Source organism: Nyctereutes procyonoides, unplaced genomic scaffold, assembly GCF_905146905.1.
Source record: "Nyctereutes procyonoides isolate TBG_1078 unplaced genomic scaffold, NYPRO_anot_genome, whole genome shotgun sequence".
Lineage (NCBI taxonomy): Eukaryota > Metazoa > Chordata > Mammalia > Carnivora > Canidae > Nyctereutes > Nyctereutes procyonoides.
Genome location: NW_026575049.1, coordinates 65,882,243 through 65,904,517, shown reverse-complemented (window position 1 = coordinate 65,904,517; position 22,275 = coordinate 65,882,243). Strand labels below are relative to the sequence as shown.

Genomic DNA, 22,275 nt, shown 5'->3' with positions numbered 1-22,275 from the left:
CGGGCCCCGGGGGCGACCCCGGGCCGAGCCCCCGCCCGCGGCCGGCCCTCCCCCGGCCCCCGCAGCCCCCGCCGCTGCACGGCGCGCTTGTTTTTCTGTCTCCCCCGCCGCCGTCCGCTGCCCGGGGCGCTCCCGCTCCGCCCGGGCCGAGCCCCCGAGCCCCTCCGGCCGGGCCCCGGGCGCCGCGGCGCGCGCCCCCTCCGCGCCCCCGCGCGCCCCCTCGCGCCGCCCCCTCCCCAGCCCCATCGGGCGGTCTCCGGAGATGTGAAGCCGGGGCTGAGCGCGCAGGAAGATGAAGGGAGCCGGGCTGCCCGCCGCGGGACAGGCGTCGAGGTGAACAGGAAAATGACCGAAGAAACACACCCGGACGAGTAAGTTCGGCTGCGGGGCCGGAGCGTGCCCGCGGGCGCAGCGTGGGGTGGACTTGGCGTGGGCTGCGCGCCTGCCCCCCTGCCCGCGGAGTGGGGAGGGGGCGGCGGGGCCAAGGGCGCGCGGGTGACCTCGGGGCGCCCCCCCCCCCCGAGATCTCCCGTGGCCGGAGCGGAAGGCCCGGGCACCCCCGCTGCGGCTCCCCGGGGCCGGTGGGTTTTCCCGTGGGGGCTCCGCGGCTCCCGCCCCGCCGCTCGCCCCCCATCCCCATCCACCCCCATCCCTCCCCATCCCTCCCCATCCCCGTCCCGCCATCCGCATCCCCATCCCCGGTCCCGCAGGCAGCCCACCGGGGACCCGGGCTCCGCCATTTCGTTTTTCTTGAATCGCTCTCATTTGCATACCACATTTTCATTCATAAAAAAAAAAAAAACAACACGGCGGAGCGGAGGACGGGGCGCGGGCCGCGCGGGGGGCCTGCGGGAGCCGGGGATCCCCGGGCGGGGCGCGGCGCGGCGGGGGAGCCGCCGGAGGGGTCCCGCGGCGCGTGTGAGCTCGTGTGCACGCGCCCTGGGGCTCGGGACGGGCGCCCCGCGGGATGGGGGGGCGGATCCGAGGCGGGGGTTGCGGGGGCTGCGGGGGCGGGCGGGGCGGCGTGCGCGCGTGCACGGGGTGCATGGGGTGCACGGGGTGCGTGCCCGGCCCGCGGGCCCCAGGGGAGCGGTGCTAGGGGCGCTCGGCTGGGGGGCCCCCGGGTGACCCGCCGCCCCCCGCGGGCTCGCTCGCCCAGCCCCGGGCCAAGGTGAGGCTCCTGCAGCCTCGCGGTCGCGGAGTCGGAGCTGCCGTCCCCCCACCCGCGCCCGGGCGCCTCCGGTGCAGGGGGAGCCGAGGCCGAGCTCCTGGGCCCGGCGCCTAAGGTCGTCGGCCGCGGGTCCGAGCGGTCAGCGCTCGGCGGCCGTCCCCGCTGCTCAGTGGCTGTGCCCGCCACTAGCCACTTTTTTTTTTTTTTTTTTTTTTTTGTGAATAAGACGCTCTCCTTTATTGTCACATGATATCCCTCCCCTCCTCCCCTGCACATTCATAAATCCGGAGCCTGCCTCGGCTCCTTTCATTCAGAGCTGCCCTTAGCGAAGGTAGCGGTGGCGCGGGCTGGGGCGCAGAGCCGTGGGCGGCGCGGGGGCGCGGGGCCGTGGGGGCTGCGGGGGCCTCTGCTCCTGCGAGCCTGGACCGTGCCGAGAGGGGAAGTGACTCAGGGCTGGGTGACCCGGAGGGCTTCTCTTGCAGCAGGTGACCGAATGCTGTGCTCTACTCTTAAGAATCTACTTTTTTTTTTTTTCTTTTTCTTTTTTCTTTTAAATGCCCCTTTATCCTTTGGCGTCTGCTGTTGCCAGGCTGGGCAGGAGAGGGTGAGAGGGTGGGTGTTTGGGAAAAGGGACTTGCCTTCCCTTGTTCCCCCCCCCCCCCCCGGGGGGATGTTGGACTGCAGTCACCCCTGGTCTGCTAAGACACCTGCCGCTGGGGACCAACCCGCCTGGAGTGCATGTCGCTGCGATGCCACCACCGCTGTTGATCTTTTTTTAAACGTTTTTTTGCCTTTGCCTTCATACACTGCATTTTGAAACTGTAAAATGGGGGGAAAAAAGTTGCTTTTGGGAGGAAGAAATATGCTGCTGGGCCTTGTTCCCTTCCGAATGGACTAATAGGCCAGTGTTTCTCTGGGTCTTCCTTTGTCCCTGCACACGCAAATAGCAGTAGCAGCAGGGAGGGATGGTGGCCTTGCTCTGGACGTTGGGATTCGTGTTGGAGATTGGTTCCACTCGCCCTGCCCTGGGGTCCTTGGCTTTATTCCCTTGGGAGTACTGGTCCGGCCTCTCCCTTTTCACTGCAGCATGGCAGCTTTGCATCCTACCCCATCTGACAGCCAAAGCAAAAGGATTTGGGGTGGGATCATCAGCAAGAAATGACTACCTCTATTTCATGCTTTCAGAGCACTTGAGCTTGGAACTGGCTGCCCCACTGCTGTCAGAAGCCCAGTTGAGACAGTGGGTTTTGAGGACAGGTTCTGGTTTCAGTTAATCAGAAAGCTGTAGCGCCTTAGCCTACTGCAGAAATGGCCTTCCTGGGATTACTTTTAATGTAATGACCTTGGCATGAGACGTGAAATGTAAGCCGGTAAGAACACGGGCTGCATGGGCTGTTAACTGCCGTTTGTGGACACTGTCCATTGTATTGTTCAAGTTCTTATGTAATGACCCATCTGAAAAATGCCTTTTAAACATTAGTGCCTGGAAGAAGGTTTCTCTCTGGATTGCAGAGCTTGCTGTGGTTGCCTTTTTGTTGTTGGGTTTCTTTTTTTTTTTTTTTTTTTGCGACCATTGTCTGGAAGCTCAGAGCTAAAATTATTACTGGATTACAGTGGTCATAGTTAGCCTAGGTTTTTGCTAGGTTTATTTATTCCTCCTCTAGTATGAATTTTGATCTTTTATTTTCTCTTCTAATGGCTTTATGTTTGGGGTCCCGCAGATAACCTTTTGGAAGTAGACCAGGTGTGTTTCATATAAAGAGATTTGGAGACCTTTGGGAGTCACAGTTATGTCTTAGGTATAATAGATTTTTTTTTGAGAGTCCATATATATTTAAGGTTTTTGCTAAATGGTACAGAAATGTAATAAATACATTTAGCATCAGAGTACAAGAAGTCAGAATCTTGCAACTGGCAAAATTGTGCTGGATTTTAAAAAAATAATAAATATTTTAACTTAATTAATGCTCTTTTCCATGTCGATTTAAAGCTTTTCTAATAAACATATGCTAGCTCAGGAAAGCTTATCTGCTCTTTCTGCCGACTGTCCTAAAATGTAGCTTCTACATAGAAAATACTCTGACCGGTCTCCTCTGATCCCACTCCAGCTACCAATGTACAATTTTACAGTTTTTTTTTTAATGATTCAAAACTAAAAAGCATCCACAAACTATTGAAAATGATCTTTTGTAAATGAGAGTGGAAAAAATTTTTTTGATCTTAGGCATTTTGTCTGTATCTTTAAAGCATTTGATTAGGCTCTTGAATGATTTGGAAATTTGTTGACAAAATTAAGGAACTCTTCTCACATGAGCTTAATTCAGAAAACATGGGGCTACCATTTAGCTATTCTGTTGCTCTCATAAACCTCTCTGCAAGACATATCCTGCTGAGAATGGATTTGTAGCTTCCTCCTTAGTCATGTTTTTCCTAATGTTGGAAGGTCTTCCCTTAAATTTTTTTTTTCTGAACCATTTCAAAGAAATTAAACATCAGAATGCTTTATATTTAAATACTTGAACGTACTTTTCCGAAAGATGAGAATACTCTTCCATGAAACCATAGTACTATCATCACACTTCACAAAATTAAGAATCATTCTGTTGTCTTTAACATTCAGCCCAATTGCCTGAAAATGTCTTTTACAACTGTCCTTTCAGCCAGGTGCCAATTAAAGATCCTGAGTTAAATGCATTTAATGTATATTAAGGCTCAGGGCTCAGCCATTTGCTCACTTTCTGATCTAAGGCAAGTTACTTACCTATCACCTTGGTTTTAACGGAGTGAATGAAATGGGAATGAATGTTACCAGTTTCATGGAGTTGCTGTGAAAATTAAATGAGATAGCATGTGAAGCCTCCTGTTGAGCACCAAGCATAGAACAGGTGTCTGGTGTTGGCTCTTAGCAGGGCCCTGGGATAGGTTTCTTATAGGCTCAGCTTGTTCATTTTCAAATAATCCTATGAAGGAGTTGCCCCATTTATATTTTATTTTTTAAGATTTTATTTATTTAGAGAGTGTGTGTGCACACAAGAGTGATGGGGGGACAGAGGGAGAGAATCTCAAGCAGACTCCCTGCTGAACACAGAGCCCGATGATGTGATGCGGGGCTTGATCCCACCAAGCATGAAATCCCGACCCTGTGATTATGACGTGAGTCGAAATCAAGAGTCAGAGGCTGAACTGACTGAGCTCCCCAGGCGCTCCAGAGTTACCCCATTTGACTGAGGAGGAAGCTTAAGTGAAGTTGCTTGCCTGAGCAACCATTTTTTTATAGCCCTTGACTCATTCAATCTTCTCAACAGCCCTCTGGGGTAGGTAGGGTATTATTTCCCCCCTTTATAGTTGGGGACACTGAGGCCCAGAGAAGTTGAGTAACTTGTCCAAGGCCGTATCATTAGTAAATGAAGGAGCCTGGCTCAGGAAGGACTGTGAGGTACCTTCTCGGAAGAGGACAGGCTGGCCAGCCTTAGTCACCCTGACTTCCGAGCTCTCGCTGTTTCTGTCAGTCATGCTGTCCTTAATTCTTCTGAATCGATGACAGTCTGTCATTGTAATTTTTTCCACTTCTTTATCTTCCCTGAAATTGCTGTGAGGCACATACTGAATTAAAGTGAATTTAAATAAATTTGGGCTTGAGAATTAATTCCATGATACACCTTAAGATAATGGGAGTGTGAATTCATAGTTGGTTATTGCTGGAGGTTAGCTGTACATTCATTCTAGCAGTTTTAGAAATTAGACTTGGTACAACAAATTTTGATTCAGTTTCTTTGCATTAGCCTTTAAAAAGGGATGTTTCTACTCCACATATATAGAACTCCTTAAATTGTTAAAAGCATGCAGTTGGCTATGCAGAACTGGAATTTGGTTCATTCATCAGAAGATCTTGAAAGCAAGATGAAACAAAAACTTGGAAAGACCTTAACAAAATTGTAAGAGAGGACATTATCCTCGTATACAGTGGAGTGCCTACTGTGAGGCTGTACATCTTTCTTTACCGGTGGTGGACTTGGACTTCTCTCCATCTACTAAGCTTGTTTCCCCAAGGACTTAGCAGTGCTCCCTCCTTTCTAGCTATGGCTGATCCTGTCTGCTTTCCACTTCCTTTAACCAAGTAAAATATGTAAAAGTGAATCAATACAAATACCCAAACTACTTTGCTTCAACAGTCTACTTACTCATGCTTTTTATTCTGAAGTTTTTCTTCCTTCCCATCAAGTGAAATTCTGGTCATTCCCCACCACTCAGTTCTGCGGCCACTCCTTTTATGAGATCCTCCTAGACTTTCTTCACCTCCCCCTTCAAGTCAAAACTGAGGACTCTTTCCTTTTTAAGATTTTTATTTATTTATTCATGAGAGACACACACGGAGAGGCAGAGACACAGGCAGAGGGAGAAGCAGGCTCCATGCAGGAAGCCTGATATGGGACGCGATCCACCAGGACTCCAGGATCACCCCCTAAGCCAAAGCCAGATGCTCAAGCACTGAGCCACCCAGTGCCCCCAGACTGAGGACTCTTGATAGCATTTTTCCCTACACTGTTTGGCAGTTCTCACCATTTAGAGTTGGGCTTATACCTAGCTAGATTCTTACCAGAATAGGAGCTTTTTGGATTCATTGAGTTGAGAGGATTACCTCTCAACTGCCTAGTAGTCTTCTAGTTGTTGGCTCAATACCATTGGACACATTATGGTTGCTTAATAAATGTCTGTTGAACTTAACAGAAATGGATTTATTTATTTTTGTATTTTTGTATTTAATTATTTAAAAATGCTTTGTCCCTACCAACGGCTGGCTGCAGTAATTATAATCATTGTGTTTGGTTGACTTACAGTGTGGGTAAGCCTCCTCTGAGAAACTGCGTTCCTATGAAGTCCTTGGCACATTTTGTGGAACTTGGGTGCAGAACTAACTATCTGGTAGTGATCTGGGATTGACAGGTTAAAACTATTTTGATTCCAATCACTATTGTGGGAGTTGGGAAGTGAAGGCTCTTGAGTGCAGTAAGCCCAGGCCTCTGTTTCTGCCTCTGCAGGAGAATCTCCGCGGAAATCACATATTAACAATTTGCAGTAGCTGCAGGGTTCTGATGGAGTCTCAACACTTGAAGTCGGAGACAGCCGTGCTGATGAGTACCAATATTGGCATAGTTCCTCTGTTACCGGGCGGAACACAAATACGCAGTCTGACAGCAAAATCCTCAGAAACTGAACAGGATGATAATAGAGGCAGAGCAGCAAGTTTGGGTGTGTGGGTTTTTTTTTTTTTTTCTTTTTTGGCTTATTTTCTCAAGTAAATTGGATTGGACTGGGTTGGTTGGTTGGTTTTGAGACCCAGTCATATTGATAAAAAGTCTTAAATGCTTCTTTTTTTTTTAAATTTTTATTTATTTATGATAGTCACACAGAGTGAGAGAGAGACAGAGACATAGGCAGAAGGAGAAGCAGGCTCCATGTACCGGGAGCCCGACGTGGCATTCGATCCCGGGTCTCCAGGATCGCGCCCTGGGCCAAAGGCAGGCACCAAACCACTGCGCCACCCAGGGATCCCTTAAATGCTTCTTTTTAATCAATATTTAAGGCTAGAACATTGATGATTCTTTAAGTAATTTTCTGGGGTGTGTAGTCACTGGAGTAGAAGGGATATTTTTGCACTGGTGCACACAGTGCCCTGTGGAGCAGAGAGCACCGTCTCGGTGTTTGCCCTGGGTGGGCATGAAGAATTGTTACTGGAGCTTTGACATGTGTCCCATGTCATGGGAAGGAAGTCAAGCCAGGATCTTAGTAAAATACTTGATGGTAACTGGCGTAGGAGTTCACTAAATTAAGTGACAACTGTTTTATAACTAATTTCTCAGGTAGACTTTGTCAGCAGGGTGTTCACTTGTGGCGTATTGTGCACAAGATAGCAAATTGTGCTTATGTTTTTTATGCCCTCTTCAAAGTGTAGTTTGTTATTTATTTAAAGACCAAATTCCTGGTTTTGCATTCACATAGAGCGCAGAGGTGAAGAAATGGATTCTGACTTCATCCTAGCATTTAGAGCTGGCGATTGAAGGGATTAGAACGAGGGCAGCTTCTGAAATGTATGGCTTCGGCTCCTCTGTGAACTGATATAATGATTTTTCAAATCTGGTGGTTCTTGTTCTTATGTACATTCCCTCTGGTCCATTCCTAAGTGCTTAAACTTAATTATCAGGTTAAGTTTTTAATTGTCTTTCCTAGTTCATCTGGTAATGACATTTTTGTCTTTTCGTTTTCATTACTTATTCTTCTTACTTCTTTTTCTCCTTGCGTTGCTTAGCCTCTGGCTTCCAGTATTGATTTTTCAGATGAGCTCTTCTTATTTTGTATGTGCATCCCACCCTGGGAATGCACAAAGAAGATTGGCCCTATATGCCCTTCTAGGGGTGAGAATAATAGCTTCTTAAGCCTTACGCCCATAGCCTTGCAGAGTGCTGAGCTCTTAGTAGGCTTTCTGCAAACGTCTATTGATTGGTGAAAGCAAATATTCGTTAATTGAAAAATGATTTTACCTTATATCAAAATATAAACTATTATTCTTACTGTACCTACATCCCAAAAAGACTTTGCGGTTACTACCTTTTCAAAACTTGTAGGAGGGGCAGGCTGCCATGATGGTAGGGGAAGAAACATGGATTTTGTGGTCACACCATGCTTTAGTCAGGGCCCCTGGCAAATGTCTGAAGCCTGGAGCCCTGGTTGATGTAAATGAAGCTCACGCTGCTCTCTGATCCATGGCTGTTAAAAAGTGGAAATGAAAATGGGAAGGTAGAGCACTTCAGCACAGTGCCTCATAAATTGGGAATTCAGTGGGACTCACCCACCTCCAGTGTCTCCTGTCACAGAGCAAGGTATGATTTATTTTTAGAATTTACAAAGTAGAAGATCCCCATTAACAATATTTTACCTGCACAGCAACCTTTTGAGGCAAGAAATAACCTTTTGAGGCAAGAAATAACCTTTTGAGGCAAGATTCCCACATAATGCCTGTGAGAGCTGAAGTGACCTGTTCCAGGGGGTTTCTAGGAGGACAATTAAAGCCTAGAAGTCATATTTTGCTTTTTATTTGGCTTTCTGGTGCTGTGCTTTTAGGACCTAGAGTAGCACTTTAGTTCTGGTGTTGTAATACCAGTAAGGCCCTGCTGGCTTTTGGCCAGCACTAGGATCAGTGATCCTAGTTGGCTATCTTTTTGAGATTTCATGTCTTGTGGAAGCTTGCCTCCTTTGTTTACTGTCGGTGTACTTACCTGTTAGTAGCATCTTTGGCTTTCTTGCCATTTTTGTCTGTGGTTGAGAAACCTTTCACACGCCATTCAGATTGTTTCTAAGAGTCCGTAGACTTGGGATGGGCTGGGTTGAGGGGGTGGCTGGCTGAAGGTTCCCTTTTTTTTTTTTTTAATTTTTATTTATTTATGATAGTTACACACACACACACACACACACACACACACAGAGAGGCAGAGACATAGGCAGAGGGAGAAGCAGGCTCCATGCACCGGGAGCCCGATGTGGGATTCGATCCCGGGTCTCCAGGATCGCGGATCATGCCCTGGGCCAAAGGCAGGCGCCAAACCGCTGCGCCACCCAGGGATCCCTGGCTGAAGGTTCCCTTAGGAGTGAGTTGGCTCATGACTTGTTTTGTCCACTTGCATGTCCCGTTGGTGTTTATGTTTTACATTTTCAGCCAAAAAATAAAGTGAATGTTAGATCAGAGGTTTAATTTAATCAGCATCCTAGTAATTTTACTCATTTTTACAGATCTATTAAAGCTGCATAAGTGTGAATATAGTCTTAATATAGTGATTAAATCGTTCTCCTTCACTTAATAGGCCAAATCAAATCTGTGATTTTTCTCAGACTCAGAGTTTGAAAACAGGCCTGCTCTTCCAGGGTAGTATACGTTGGCTCAGTGTTACTTCTGGCCCTGAAGGCCTAATGGTGTCCTCTTAATTAATCTGCATATAAACAGGTTTCAGGTCTGGAGTCTTTGTTTTTGAACCAGCTTTGAGGCCTTTACCATCCATTCTTAGATGTCTCTTACACTAAGGAGAATTAGGGGGTACTAGATTACAGGTGTCCATTCAGAGCACGGTAGACTTTGAATCTAAAAAACTTGACTTTAGAAGATACTTGGACCCTAACTGCAAAGCTGTTCATTAATTATCATATTGGATAAAATAAATAACCAGGGTGGTGAGGCTGGAGGAAAGGGAGTGACTAGCCGTTGAGTGCCATTCACTTACGGCACACCTAATCCCCCAGAGAGTACCAGAGCTGTGACTCAGAGGGAGTCTCTGTCCTGAGGGAGCTTTTACCTTCTAGGGTGCTAGGCACTTTCATATTCATTAGGGGTATGAGGACAGCATCATCTTGATGAATGACTCTCAGAGTTTTTTCTTTCCTTCCGTTGCTTCTTCAGAGTTCCTCCTAGCTAGATCTGCATGCTTTGGGATTCCCAAATTTGGGGTGGGGGGAACTCTTTACCTGGAGCATTAAAGGAACAACATACCCTTCCCAGAATGGCCTAACAAGCTCTTCAAGTTATTTTTAGGGTGTGTGTGTATTGTGTACACTTGCACACTCACATGTGGAAGGAACATGCCTGACAGGCAAGGAAAAGACTCACAGAGGTTAAGTATCTTGTCTGAGGTCGCAGAGCAGAATTTATTATTTTTAATTCCAGGTCCTTCGACTTCAGATCCCATGTCTGTAGAATATTATGGGTCGTAACTTCATAGAGCATTAGTTTTCTTGTGTAACAAAATTGTGTGTGCAGCTTGATTTATATTATTATTGAGCAAATGAAGTTAGAACTCACTTCGAATCCTGAAAACACCTCGAAACTGTGAGGTGACATTTCTTTCTTGCGTTCCTTTTCAGCTCTGGGAGGGAGGGAAGCAGTGCCCACAGGGTGGCCTTTTCTGTACTGATATAAAGAGCAACTTTACAGGGTACCTCTTTGGGAAAAAGACCTAGCCACCTTATCCTCAAAAATCCGAATGAGCAGAATGGATAACAACGCACACTATTCTCCTGGGCCTGTGTTCTAGCCTCACTATTTTGAGAGGAGGATCAAACTTGAACCTGCATTGAGAGTCTTGCGAAGGGAGGATTGTGATTTGGTAAGGCCTCAGATTCCTGCATTTTTAAAAAAAGATTTATGTATTTTTGTTAAGATTTTATTTATTCATTCATGGGGGGGGGGCAGAGACAGAAGCAGGCTTCATGTAGGGAGCCCGACATGGGACCTGATCCCAGGACTACAGGAGCCATGCCCTGAGCCAAAGGCAGATGCTCAACTGCCGAGCCACCCAGGGATCCCCAAGATTTATGTATTTATTTGAGAGAGACAGCCCACCCACGCAGGAGGGGCAGAAGGAGAGGGAGAAAGAATCTCAAGCAGACTCTGCGCTGAGCACGGAGCCCAGTGTGGGGCTTGATCCCAGGGACCCTGAGATCATGACCTGACTTGAGCGGAAGCCAAGAGCCAGACGACTGACTGTGCCACCCGGGCATCCCTCAGATTCTGCGTTTTTATTAAACTTCCAGGTGCCGCTGGTGCTGCTGATCCATGGGTCAAAATTATGAGTTGCAAGGGCCTATGGCTGTGATGCTAGTAAGCTCAGAGCTGCCAGGTTTGTGTCTTCAAAGTCGGCTTCACATACTTGGTATTTGGAATCTGTTGAAGAAGCTCACTGGATGGGAAGGTGGTGCTTATCCATGGAGGGATATTACCAGGCAGCCACTTCTCCATCCCTGGCAGGGTTTCCAGCTTTGACTTTAGATGGGAATGTGCTGGGAGAATTTTTTCTTACAGCTTAAAAAAAAAAGTTCTTGGTGAATGCCAGGAGGCCCAAGAAACCCGTCATGTAAAAAGAAATACGAAGTCCCGGCACTTTGTGTGGAATGTCTATGGTCAGCTGGCATTCTGCACCTTCCAGACAAATCCGTCTTGTATGGAAAGCCTGCAGCCCTGGGAAGCAGGCGTGCTCAGCCCTAGAAGAAATCACAGGAAGTAATTAAACAGAGAAGGTCAGAGAAAGAGGAAGTGGTTGTGTTGTTTCTGATGCGAATAGCATTGTTGTTCCTGGGGACGCAGATGATGGTGTTTAAGTCTTCTGGAATGCGGCTGCTTGGGGATTTGATTGTATTTAAATTGCAGCCCTTTCAGTTTATTCTTTCAGACAGCAATCTAGTTAGGAAATGAATTGCTTTTAGGTCTTATCAGAAATACCCACGTGCCCAAGCAGAAGTTTTAAGCAGGGAGTTGCTTATAGCTTGGCAAATTGCACCTAAATGAAATGAATGTCAAGACTATTAGAGGTTAATTTTAGGTGTCTGGAGTTCTCCTTAATTCTCCTGATTAAACACTTTAACATAATAGTTTCCTTAATTGGAATAATGATGGAATATTAGCATGCATATTAAACCATTTACCCAAATTTGAATAGGGTTAAAATGCAAATTATCCATCACTTGTCAGTGCTTACTCTTCAGAGATGATTCCTGGTGAGAGATGGGGAGAAGACTGGAATGTGAATTGGGATGGGGCTTTCCACTGGAAGGCAGCATTGCTTGGAAAGCCAAGAATAGATCAGGGGCCTAAAGTAAGAGACCCTTTGTTCCCCCAAAACAGTGGGTACTAAAAAATACCCCACTGCTTATGATAGTAAAACTACAACATGGAGGCGGTGCAGTGGGAAATCCAAAATGAGCTAATGACCCTCTGGTTGTGTCTTCATTAGCTGGTCACATTTTTCTTTGATGGGAAGGTGATGGGAGACTAACGACCTCCCCCTGCCCTAGCATTTAGATACCCCATCTGAAAGTCTTTTTTTTTTTTTTTCTTTTTCCATCTGAAAGTCTTGATCTGATGTCACCACCCAGCAGTTAAACCAGTGGCTGAGATCCTATAAGCACTCCCAAGTGTCTGTACTGAACACATAATGTCACCTTTTTGTATCTATTACTCTATTTCAATGTATGTAGCCACATTTAAAAAAATTATTTATTCTTGAGAGACACACACATAGAGGCAGAGACCTAGACAGAGGGAGAGGCAGGCTCCTTGTAGGGAGCCCGATGCGGGACTCGATGCCAGAACCCCGAGATCACATCCTGAGCTGAAGGCAGGTGCTCAACTGCTGAGCCACCCAGGCGTCCCTGTAGCCACATTTCTAAAATAACAGTCATGACCTCATTAAAATACTACACAATTCATGGTGGATATTTGTGTATTTTTCTCAACTCACGGTTATTAACAAACAGCTGTAATCCCTGGGGAGGGGAGCCGGTCCCCGAGTTTTCTCCGTATGAATCTTTTTTACTTAGAAAATTGGGAATCCTTGCGGCCCTCGTTCTGGATGTGAGAACTTAGTAAGTGCGGTCATTCTTGGGGGAGGCATGCAGACGAGGGTGCGGTCCTACTCCCAGGGCGGATTGGTTGGAAGGTCTGAGAAAAGCAGGGGCCAAGTTTAGTTGGAGAAGGTTGAGGAGAAGTTGAAAATGATGAGGACATGTCCCTTAGAGACTCGGCAGGTGTTGGGTCTTCTGAGTAAGGGAGGGAGCGCTGGGGGCGTGAGTCTTCCCTGTCTCCAGTTGTCGCCTGTGGGCTGCCGCGGGCAGCTGTCCAGTCCCTGTGCTGTGGATAGCGGCAGCGTCGATGGCTTCCCTTTCAACGCGCGTGGACGGCTCTGGGGTCGGGAAACCCAGGTTCCCGGTCCTTCCTTGCCACTGGCCTCCTACGCAACCCAGGCTGTCGGGTTTCTCTGGACTCTGCTTTCTCATCTCTCAGATAAAGGGGTTGAATAACCTAAAACACTACCGGAGGACTCTTCTAGTTCCAAATATTGCAGGGAGAGTTAATGTCAAAGAAAACGTATTCCTATTTATTCATAAGCATAATAGTCTGTTTTTGTTTTAATCGCAGCACAACTGACGCACAAGGTCTCGTTAGTTTCAGGTACACGACACAGTGGCTCAACGGCCCGTGCCTCATGCTGCGCGCACCACACGTGTAGCTACCATCTGTCACCGTTCGATGCCGTTACAACGCCATTGTCTGTCTTCCCTGTGCTGTACCTCTCATCTCTGTGACTCACTCATTCTGCAGCTGGGAGCGTGTACCCCCCACGCCCCTTCCCCATTTCCCCATTTCCCCATTTCTCCCACGCCACCCCTCCGACAACCACCATTTTGTTCTCTGTGTTTATGGGTCTGTTTCTGCTTTGCTTATTTTGTTGTTTTTTTTAGATTCCACATATAAGTGAAATCATTTGCTATTTGACTTATTTCGCTTAGCATAATACCCTCTCGCTCTGTCCATTTCGTTGCAAATGGCAAAATCTCCTTCCTTTTTATGACTGACTAACATATTCCATGGTGTGTGTGTGTGTGTACTACATCATCTTTATCCATTCATCTGTCTTTTTGAAAAAGATTTCATTTATTTATTTATTTGAGAGTGAATCGGAGAGCACGAATGGGGTGAGGGGCAGAGGGGGAAACAGACTCCCCACTGTGAGCAGGGAGCCCGACTCGGCTTGATCTTGGGACTCCTAGATTATGATCCAAGTGGAAGGCAGATGCCTGACTGACTGAGCCACCCCTGCACCCCACCCATTCATCTCTTGATGAACACTTGAGTTGCTTCCATATCTATTGAAAATAATACTACAATGAATATAGGACTGTATATATTTTTTTTAATTAGAGTTTTGTTTTCTTTGGGTAAATGCCCAGGAGTAGAATTATTAGATTCTGTGGCATTTCTGTTTTTACTTTTTGTGAGGAGCCTCTATACTGTTTTCTACAGTGATTGTATCAATTTCCATTCCCACCAACAATGTAGGAGTCTTCCTTTTTTTCCCACATCCTTACCAATATTTGTTATTTCTTGTCTTTTTTATTATTATTATTATTATTTAGTTATTTGACAGCTCCAGAGAGCACAAGTTGGGAGAACAGCAGAGGGAGAAGCAGGCTTCCCACTGAACAGGGAACCAGATGCGGGGCTTGATCCCAGGACCCTGGGACCATGACCTGAGCCAAAAGCAGACACTTAACCGGCTGAGCCACCCAGGTGCCCCAGTTTCTTGCCTTTCTGATGCTAGCCATTCTGACAGGTGTAAGGTGATATCTTCTTGTGGTTTTTAACTTGCCTGCTGATTAGTGATGTTGAGCATCTTTTCATGTGTTTGTTGGCATGATACTCTTTTTTTAAAACAGAAAAATATAAAGCAGAAATTAAAACACTTCTTGCTGCTCCAGTCAGGGAAGCCTTCACTTTCAGTAGGTTGGGTCTTGAATTTTAGAGGACTCAGATAAGGATGGTGGCCCTAATGGGGAGGCACAGGACAGGCCACATAGGGAGGAAGTGTCTCTTTTTCGAAGGATTTCTTCCACAGGCAGGAAACTCCTCTAGGCTTATGCCGGGGGAGCTCAGAGAAAGAGGTGATTGAGTTGGCTGAGGCTAGCTTTGGGAGGCTGTTCAGTGCCAGGCTCACAAAGCAAGTATTTGGACGTTTGTTTTTAGGTAGGACAGAGCTGTTCAAGGTTTTTATTTCATTTTATTTTATTTTATTTATTTAATTTTAATTTAATTTTATTTTATTTTAAGATTTTATTTATTTATTCATGAGAGACAGAGAGAGAGAGAGGCAGAGACACAGGTAGAGGGAGAAGCAGGTTCCATGCGGGGAGCCCGATATAGGACTCGATCCCCGGACTCCAGGATCATGCCCTGGGCCGAAGCCAGGCACTAAACCAATGAGTCACCCAGGGATCCACAAAAATGCTTTTGTGCCTCTCCGTTGGGGCCTCAAACCCCGGTCTCTCGCGTGACAGGCGGGAATACTCACCACTATACTAACGAGGAACTGCACTGTTCAAGGTTTTGAAGCAAAGAGGTGCTGATGTGATATGTGGGCAAATGCAAAGTTGAACTAGTCAGAGGGTGCAGGCTAGGCTGGAGTCAAGGAGGCCGCTAATAATCCTTTCTCTGTCATACAGGGCAGGACTCTTCTCTCTGGCCTTACTTAAATGCAGTAGGCATTGCTGTAAAAAGCTTTGTTCCTAGGAGGGTGTTGTTAGGCTTATTGGAAGATCAAGTGCGCCATGGAATTCAGAACAAAATTAACTAACTTTGTAGATCAAACTTGCAACTTGGGAATAACCCAAGTGAACGTTGTTTATGTTTGTTTTTAGTATTGTTACTTCTGTAGAAACACAGCACTCACATCTGTTGAAATTGCCCCTGTGCAGTGCAGGATGCATTGCCCTTCCTCAGTCGAGTGAAATGGTTGCAATTAGACCATAAAAGTATAGAACTGGAGAGGATCTTGGGAACCTGCCATCTCAGCTCCTTTCTTTTACACATAAATTGCACTTTGGGGAGGTCAAATGAGTATCCTGGGGTCACACAGCTAGTCAGTGGTTTGGGATATGTCAGTGAGGACATGTCATCTGGCCTTGGTCCCAGTCCTGTTTTGGGCAATATGTTAAACATTCATGACAATTCCTGTCCTTGAGGTGTGGAACCCTTGGGTGGCAGGATAGAGATGGTGGGAAACAATCACTTCGGGTTAACGTGGTCCACGTAGACGGTGAACCGTCAACATTGAACAGATTGCCAACTTTGGTCGGCTCTTGTGCAGTAAGTTGCAACAGGTGAGCTTGCCCAGTGCTGTCCCTGTGTGGCTCACCTGCAGACGGTAGGTAGGGGTCCTGAGGTATGGCTTCCATGTGTTGTGTTTCGGGGACAAAAGGGTTGGGAGTGGAGCAGAGGAGAGCCTCTTTCAGCTTGCCATTCTGGGAGACAGGAGATGAGCCCTTCGGTGAAAAGTTGAAATATATGTGATGTTCCAAGGTTTTTGCACCTGGGCACCAGCAAAAAAGTTTTGAAACATTACCTCTGCCCGTTCTTCCTCCCCAGCTCCAGTGGCCTCTGTTCTCCCCATGTGTTTGCTTTTGATGCTAACTGCCAAGGCAGTGTGGTCATAGACAGCAGGAAGTCATATTTGATGTGCAGGTCTCGTGGGGTGGGGGTAGGTGGATGCCAGGATGGGAAGGGTGGCGGTTTTGGCACATCCGTGTGAGAACACTGCATGCTTCTAAGCCAGCAGGTGCTGTTGCCACTAAAGAGGGAAGGGAAGAGTTGACCACCTGGTCAAGTAAGAGCATTTTTTATGGTAGTGCTTTTTACTTGAGGTTTTTCTAAGGTCACTGCCCCATAGGTTGAACCCAGATAAAGTTGGGATTATCCTCTGGATCAGACACAGCGAGAGTTGTAGCCAAGGGCTTGAGGAAGAATGAAAATAATCTCCAAAGCAAGACCCTATCCCCAAAAGCCTGAGGTCCAGCAGGGAGTCTGGGAGGCCATAGTGGGATTTGAGCCATTTCCTAGTCCTGCTGTGAAACGGTGCTCTTCAGTCAGGACTCCCCCTGGGCTGAGGAGATTGACCCTCCTGGGGTAGGGTAGGAAACTGGTATTTTTAACACTTTCTTTCTCTTGGGCTTCTATCCACCCATCCCCTTTTTTTTTCTTCTTGTGCATCCCCATCAGCTGGGCATTCTTCTCACTCATAAAGGAAAAGGGTCCCTTGTGAGCCCAAAGATCCCACTGTGGAGTTTCAGGCTCCTAGTTCCAGGGTTTCTGGATCCTCGAAGTGATGCGGATCATTCAGGTGTAAATGATGGCTCCCCCTTCCACATTTCCTCTTACTCCACAAGGAGCTGAGCACAGCATTGGCCAGGAGAAAGAGACAGGTGTGGTGCACCCAGCACCCCTGGCATGCAACCTGAAACAGACCCCTCCCCACAACGGTCCTAACTAGGACGATGTATCAGCATTAATAAGAGGCCCCAAGGTGGAGCCTATCTGGGCTTGCAAGTACCCTTGCTGCTTCCCAGTCTTAACCTTTCTCATCCCTAGATGAATTGAATTAGAACTTCACCTCCGCTCTGTGTGTCGTTATTAAAGTAACTCTGGGAGATTCTCCTGCCAGGGAGATCAGGGTTGAGGGTCAACTCGTAACTCTGGGAGATCAGCCTTAGACTGATCAGGATTTGGAAGAGGAGGGATCCCTGGGTGGCGCAGCGGTTTGGCGCCTGCCTTTGGCCCAGGGCGCGATCCTGGAGACCCGGGATCGAATCCCATGTCGGGCTTCCGGTGCATGGAGCCTGCTTCTCCCTCTGCCTGTGTCTCTGCCTCTCTCTCTCTCTGTGACTATCATTAAAAAAAAAAAAAATTAAAAAAAAAAGAATAAAATAAAAGAAAAAATATTCTTTAAAAAAAAAAAAAAAGGATTTGGAAGAGGAGAACTAGAGAATGCCCGGCCAAACCTAGAGGTTATCACCAACCAAGATGGCACCAACTAGGGAAAATGGGCTCTTTTTAAAACTCCTGGGTGACAGATGTTAACGAGATTCGTTGTGGCGATCGTTTCGCAGTATATACAAATATCGAATCATGTCACAGCTAGGGTCACCTGAAATAACATGATGTTAGATGTCAGATCTCAAAAAAAAAAAAAAAAAGACACCCCTCCTCCCTACACCTCCCCAGTCTGTCACCACCATTAATTTATCCTGAGGAGCCTGCCCTTTCAGAGGGTGTTCAGAAGGCAGTGCACCTCCACATATCTATGAAGGGAAATGTTCTGATAAGTGTTCCTCCTCCTTTTCCTGCCCTTCCCTCTTGGTTCCATCTCATTTGAGTTGGATAACAAATAATTGCTAAGGGAGGAAGATACCAAATTGACATTACAATGTGAAGTGAGAATATAAGAGACAAAAAATAAATTCAGTTATTGATCCAAGAGATCTCTTATTTAATTAAAAAAAAACTAAAGCATATGAAGAAATCACCTAAAACTGTCCAAAATTATGACTGTTTCTAAAAATTATTATTTTTAAAAAAGGTTTTGCTAAAACTTTGAAAGCACTATTAACTTGGTGATGTACCACAGATGCCTGTAGCATACACATTTCTATTTTAATGGTTAAAGTAGTAAATATAGGTTTTGTTTTGTTTTCTTTACTGGAGTGAAACCAGTTCTCTTGCAGGAAACAAGAATAGTTCTTGCATTTGATTTTTGACAAACCTTTGTTAAGGCGAGACTGGTATTTGCTCGAATTTAAAGGAAAACAGTTATAAAATCATATGCTTTTACCTAGAAATGAAAATACACTGACTTAAAACAGATGTCTCTAACAAAAACTGATGCCAGGTTTTAAGATTGTAGCTTGTCACCCAGAAGTAGGAGAAAATGGGACACGGTCTTGTGCAACAGCGTAAATATACTTAATGCCACTGAGCCATACACTTAAAAACAGTTAAAATGGTAAATTGTATGTTATGTCTGTTTTGCCACAATTAAAAAAAAAATCAAGCCAAAAAAATGGGACTGAAGTCATGTAATGACTTAATAAGAACTCCAGAAAAATGGCAGTTTGAGCACAAATGTCTGGGCCTGTGCGCCCTCAGACTCTGAACCTCCCATTGAGAATCCTCATGTGTAGATTTCTAGTTTCCTTTCAGCCCCTAAATCTCCTACTTCCCCCTTCTGCTCCTCCCCTCCAGAAAAGCTCCCTCCACAGAGACGGTCGAGGCAGATGCACTTGAGATGCCTCCGGTGGCACTTAGCCCTGTAGCTCCTAAAGGTTCCCACAGCTCACTCCGTGTGTGCGTCTCTTGACAAGGGGTTGGGACCTCTGAGAAAACGCTCAAGGTCCAAACAGCTTTGTGGGAGCGCTACCACCACCACTGGTCTTGATTGATTTTGGGGTGGTGAGGCGGTGAGCCCCTCCCTGCCAGGGAGATCAGGGTTGAGGGTCAACTCGTGCAGTAGTGACCAACCCACGTGGCCCTGGGCAAGCACTGCACATCCAGAGAGCCTCCTCCGTGGCTCTCAGGTAGAACAAGAACGTGGACTCGGATGTTGTGACAACCATGTGGGGTGATGCTGCAGAAAGTGCACTAACACACACACACACACACACACACACACACACGTGTAAAATCCAAACAAGTAAGACCACCCCTCTTCCTTTCCCCTATTTGGAGACAAGCAGATTGCAACTGGCCGGTGAAATCAAGCTTGTGAGAACGAATGTGTGCCGTAGCGCCTGGCTGTGAGAAAACAACTTGCTCTTTAAAAATGTCAGGCCCCTTTTTTGGTGTTTTTGAAACTTGATGTTTCTTTAAGTAGTTTTACTAGTAGCACGATGGCATCAGTTGGATTGTTGGCATTGCCAAGGTGGCCTACCCCTCGAGTGGGAATATCGGCGACTTTTTATATAGATTTCATGAGTTTTTCAATAAACTACACACCAGCTCTTACCCACAAGTACTCATTCTTGATTGTTGAAAATTTATACTCATTCATAAACTGTTTATAGATTTGACACTTACTGGCCTTGGGAATACTTAAGTCACCACATCACCACATTCGATACTTAATTTGGTAATCTCTGTGTCCACCAGAAAAAAACAAATGTTATAATGAGCTGCTGTGATAAGCGTTTGGGGATAGGGCTATTCATGGTCGAGGGCAAGGTTGTCCATATGAAAGCACCCCCACGCCTCCCCCTTCCAGGATGGGAACATGGGATCAGAAGATCTTACCAGCTCAGGGAGCTGAGAAGTATGCCCTGTTCTACGAGGCTGGATGGCCCTTCGGTTTCTACTTGGACACTTTGGTGATAAGGAGCCCACGTGCCCGGTGATTTGGGCACGCAGCTCTGATTGTCGGCAGCCTCTTCTATGGAACCACTGTCCTCCACGGCAGCAACACCCAGCCCTCTTGTTCTGGCCGTCCTGCTGGTACATGAAGGCTTGGCTCCCTTCTGGCCCCGCGGCATCCCCGTCTCCTTATCAGTGTTCAGGTTCAACTATCTCTCTTAGAAAACCGGGGCCCAGAATTGGAGGCGCTTTTCCAGATGCAATAGACTCTTAGATGTTGTGATACTTGCCTCTCTTTGTGCAGTCTGGGGTGGGCTGGGGGCCACGGGTCAGGATAAAGACGCCTGGCTGTTGGCATCAAAAATGCATGCTGCTCGTGCTGAGCCTGCACCCTTGAATTTTCTTTGAATGGACATACTGGTCACCTTCAGTTGCTGTGGGCTTTAGAGGGGTACAACTCTCTGCCCGGGACAGGGCAAAAAGGAGGCCCTCCTAGTGCCAGCTGAGCACTTAGGTATCCTGTGGCTCTTGGTGTGCTGGGCACTGATGGGGGATGGGCATTCCCTCCTTTCCCAAAGAAACTCTCCGTTTGCAGATGAAGTACTCTAGTCTTGATTCCCTGGATGGCATTCTTGGGCTGGGGTGCAGAAGGACAGGCAAGAAGGGGAGCGAGCTGCTAACAGCATCGAAATTGGTCTTTCTCAAAGCTAGTCCTGGGCCACCTACTCAGTCAGTAGTCCGGAAGGCTTGTTAAAAATATGCGTGTCTGCAACCCACCCAGACGTCCTGGATCAGCCTCTCTGGGGTGTGGCCCAGGGAATCTGCATCTTTCAAAAGCTCTCCTAGGTGATTCCTCTGACTACGAGCCAGATTTACTTCCTAGATTGTAATTACACATCCTTGATGTTCGTTTTCCTAATTGTCCAGCTACTGAGTACTCAGGAATCTTAAAGGCCACCTTTGAGCCTCACTCCAGCCACCCAGTGCTTTTAATAGTTCCTGAGTATGTGTTTACACAATCTGCATTTTATGAAGTCCATAAAGACATATTTACCCAACAAGTCACCAGCGCTCCAAAGGTCAGTTTTCCTCGACTTGTATGAATGGTTCTTAACTCAAAGTCAATTAACACCAAGAGAGATGCCAATTAAGGCAAGGAAGTGAGCTGTTGGGGCCAACATTCCATCTCTAACTTCTGTCCCCTGTTGTAGCCGAGTTTTACAAGTCCCTTCACGCCAGTTACTTCACGTAACCTGTACGTGTGTGGCCAGTCATGGCATACAGGTAAACGTGCCGTTTGTCGTGTCATCATGGGGGAGTGCTGTTGAAAAGCATATAATTTAAGTAACTATGAAATGATGCCATGTTAGCACTTTTGCAGCTGCCTGAATCGCCCTCCCCATCGCAGGGGCCATCACCGGCCTGCTAGGGGAGGCTGGCCGGGCCGCCCGGGCTCCTGCACTCTTGCTCTCAGTGGTTGAAGGAGTCTCACCTGGGCCTCTACAAAGAGTAACTCCTCAAAAGAATCGCAGAAGATGAGATCATGTGGGTCACGTGCTCAGCGTAGTGCCTGGTATGGGGAAAGCAATCGGTTTGGAAATGAGTATGTCCTGCAGCAGCTGCGGTAGGTCAGGAGCCTCGGTTGGTAGGTTCCCCCCAGGGAAGGTGCAGGCCCTCCTCGGTGGACGGGACCCCGTCCAGACACCAGCTGGGCACCCCACGCTGACGACCACCGTTCCTGGAAGGAAAGGTATGGAAGTGCAGCAGGCTCCTTCTGGTTTCACCGGGGACTCTGCGTGACATCTTTCCACCTGCCTTAACTATAAAAGCCCCATCCTTAGGAGGAAAAAAGCTAGGTCCTCTTTTGAGTTGATTTGGGAACCATTTTTAGTTAGGTTAAGCACTGCGATTGAGTGGGGAGGCGCCTGGGTGGCTCGGTGGTTGAGCATCTGTCTGCCTTCTGCTCACCAGGGTCCTGGGATCGAGTCCCATATTGAGCCCCGCGCAGGGAGCCTGCTTCTCTCCCTCTGCCTGTGTCTTTGCCTCTCTCATGAATAAATAAATAAAATCTTTACAAAACCCAAAACTGGGATGGGGAGTGCAAGCAGTGATGTGAAAGAGCCTCTGCCTGAGAAGGGACCATCAGATGCCACCAGCACACTGAGGGCCCCAGTGTGGGCAGGGAGGAGGGACCGCCAAGTGTAGGCTACTTGTAGATTTTCGGGCATCAGCATAGGAGTTAAAATTCTGCCTCCCCCCTGTATTTAAAATTATTAGTCTTCATCAGGAAACAACATTCCCATTACTAGAAGTGAGGCTATTTATTTATTTATTTATTTTAAGATTTTTTTTTTTTAAGATTTTTCTTTTTAATTAGAGAAATAGAGCAGAGAGC

General features: G+C 47.0%; 1 protein-coding gene across 1 annotated transcript in view; it reads left to right on the top strand.

Moving 5' to 3' along the window:
• The first annotated feature begins 233 nt into the window (after positions 1-233).
• The window catches only part of SPRED2 (sprouty related EVH1 domain containing 2), a 115,702-nt gene continuing 93,660 nt past the window's right edge, over positions 234-22,275 (top strand). Inside the window, exon 1 of the mRNA XM_055328615.1 lies at positions 234-371. Within this exon, the coding sequence (XP_055184590.1) occupies positions 346-371 (26 nt within the window). The 5' untranslated portion in view covers positions 234-345. The remainder of the gene's footprint in view (positions 372-22,275) is intronic.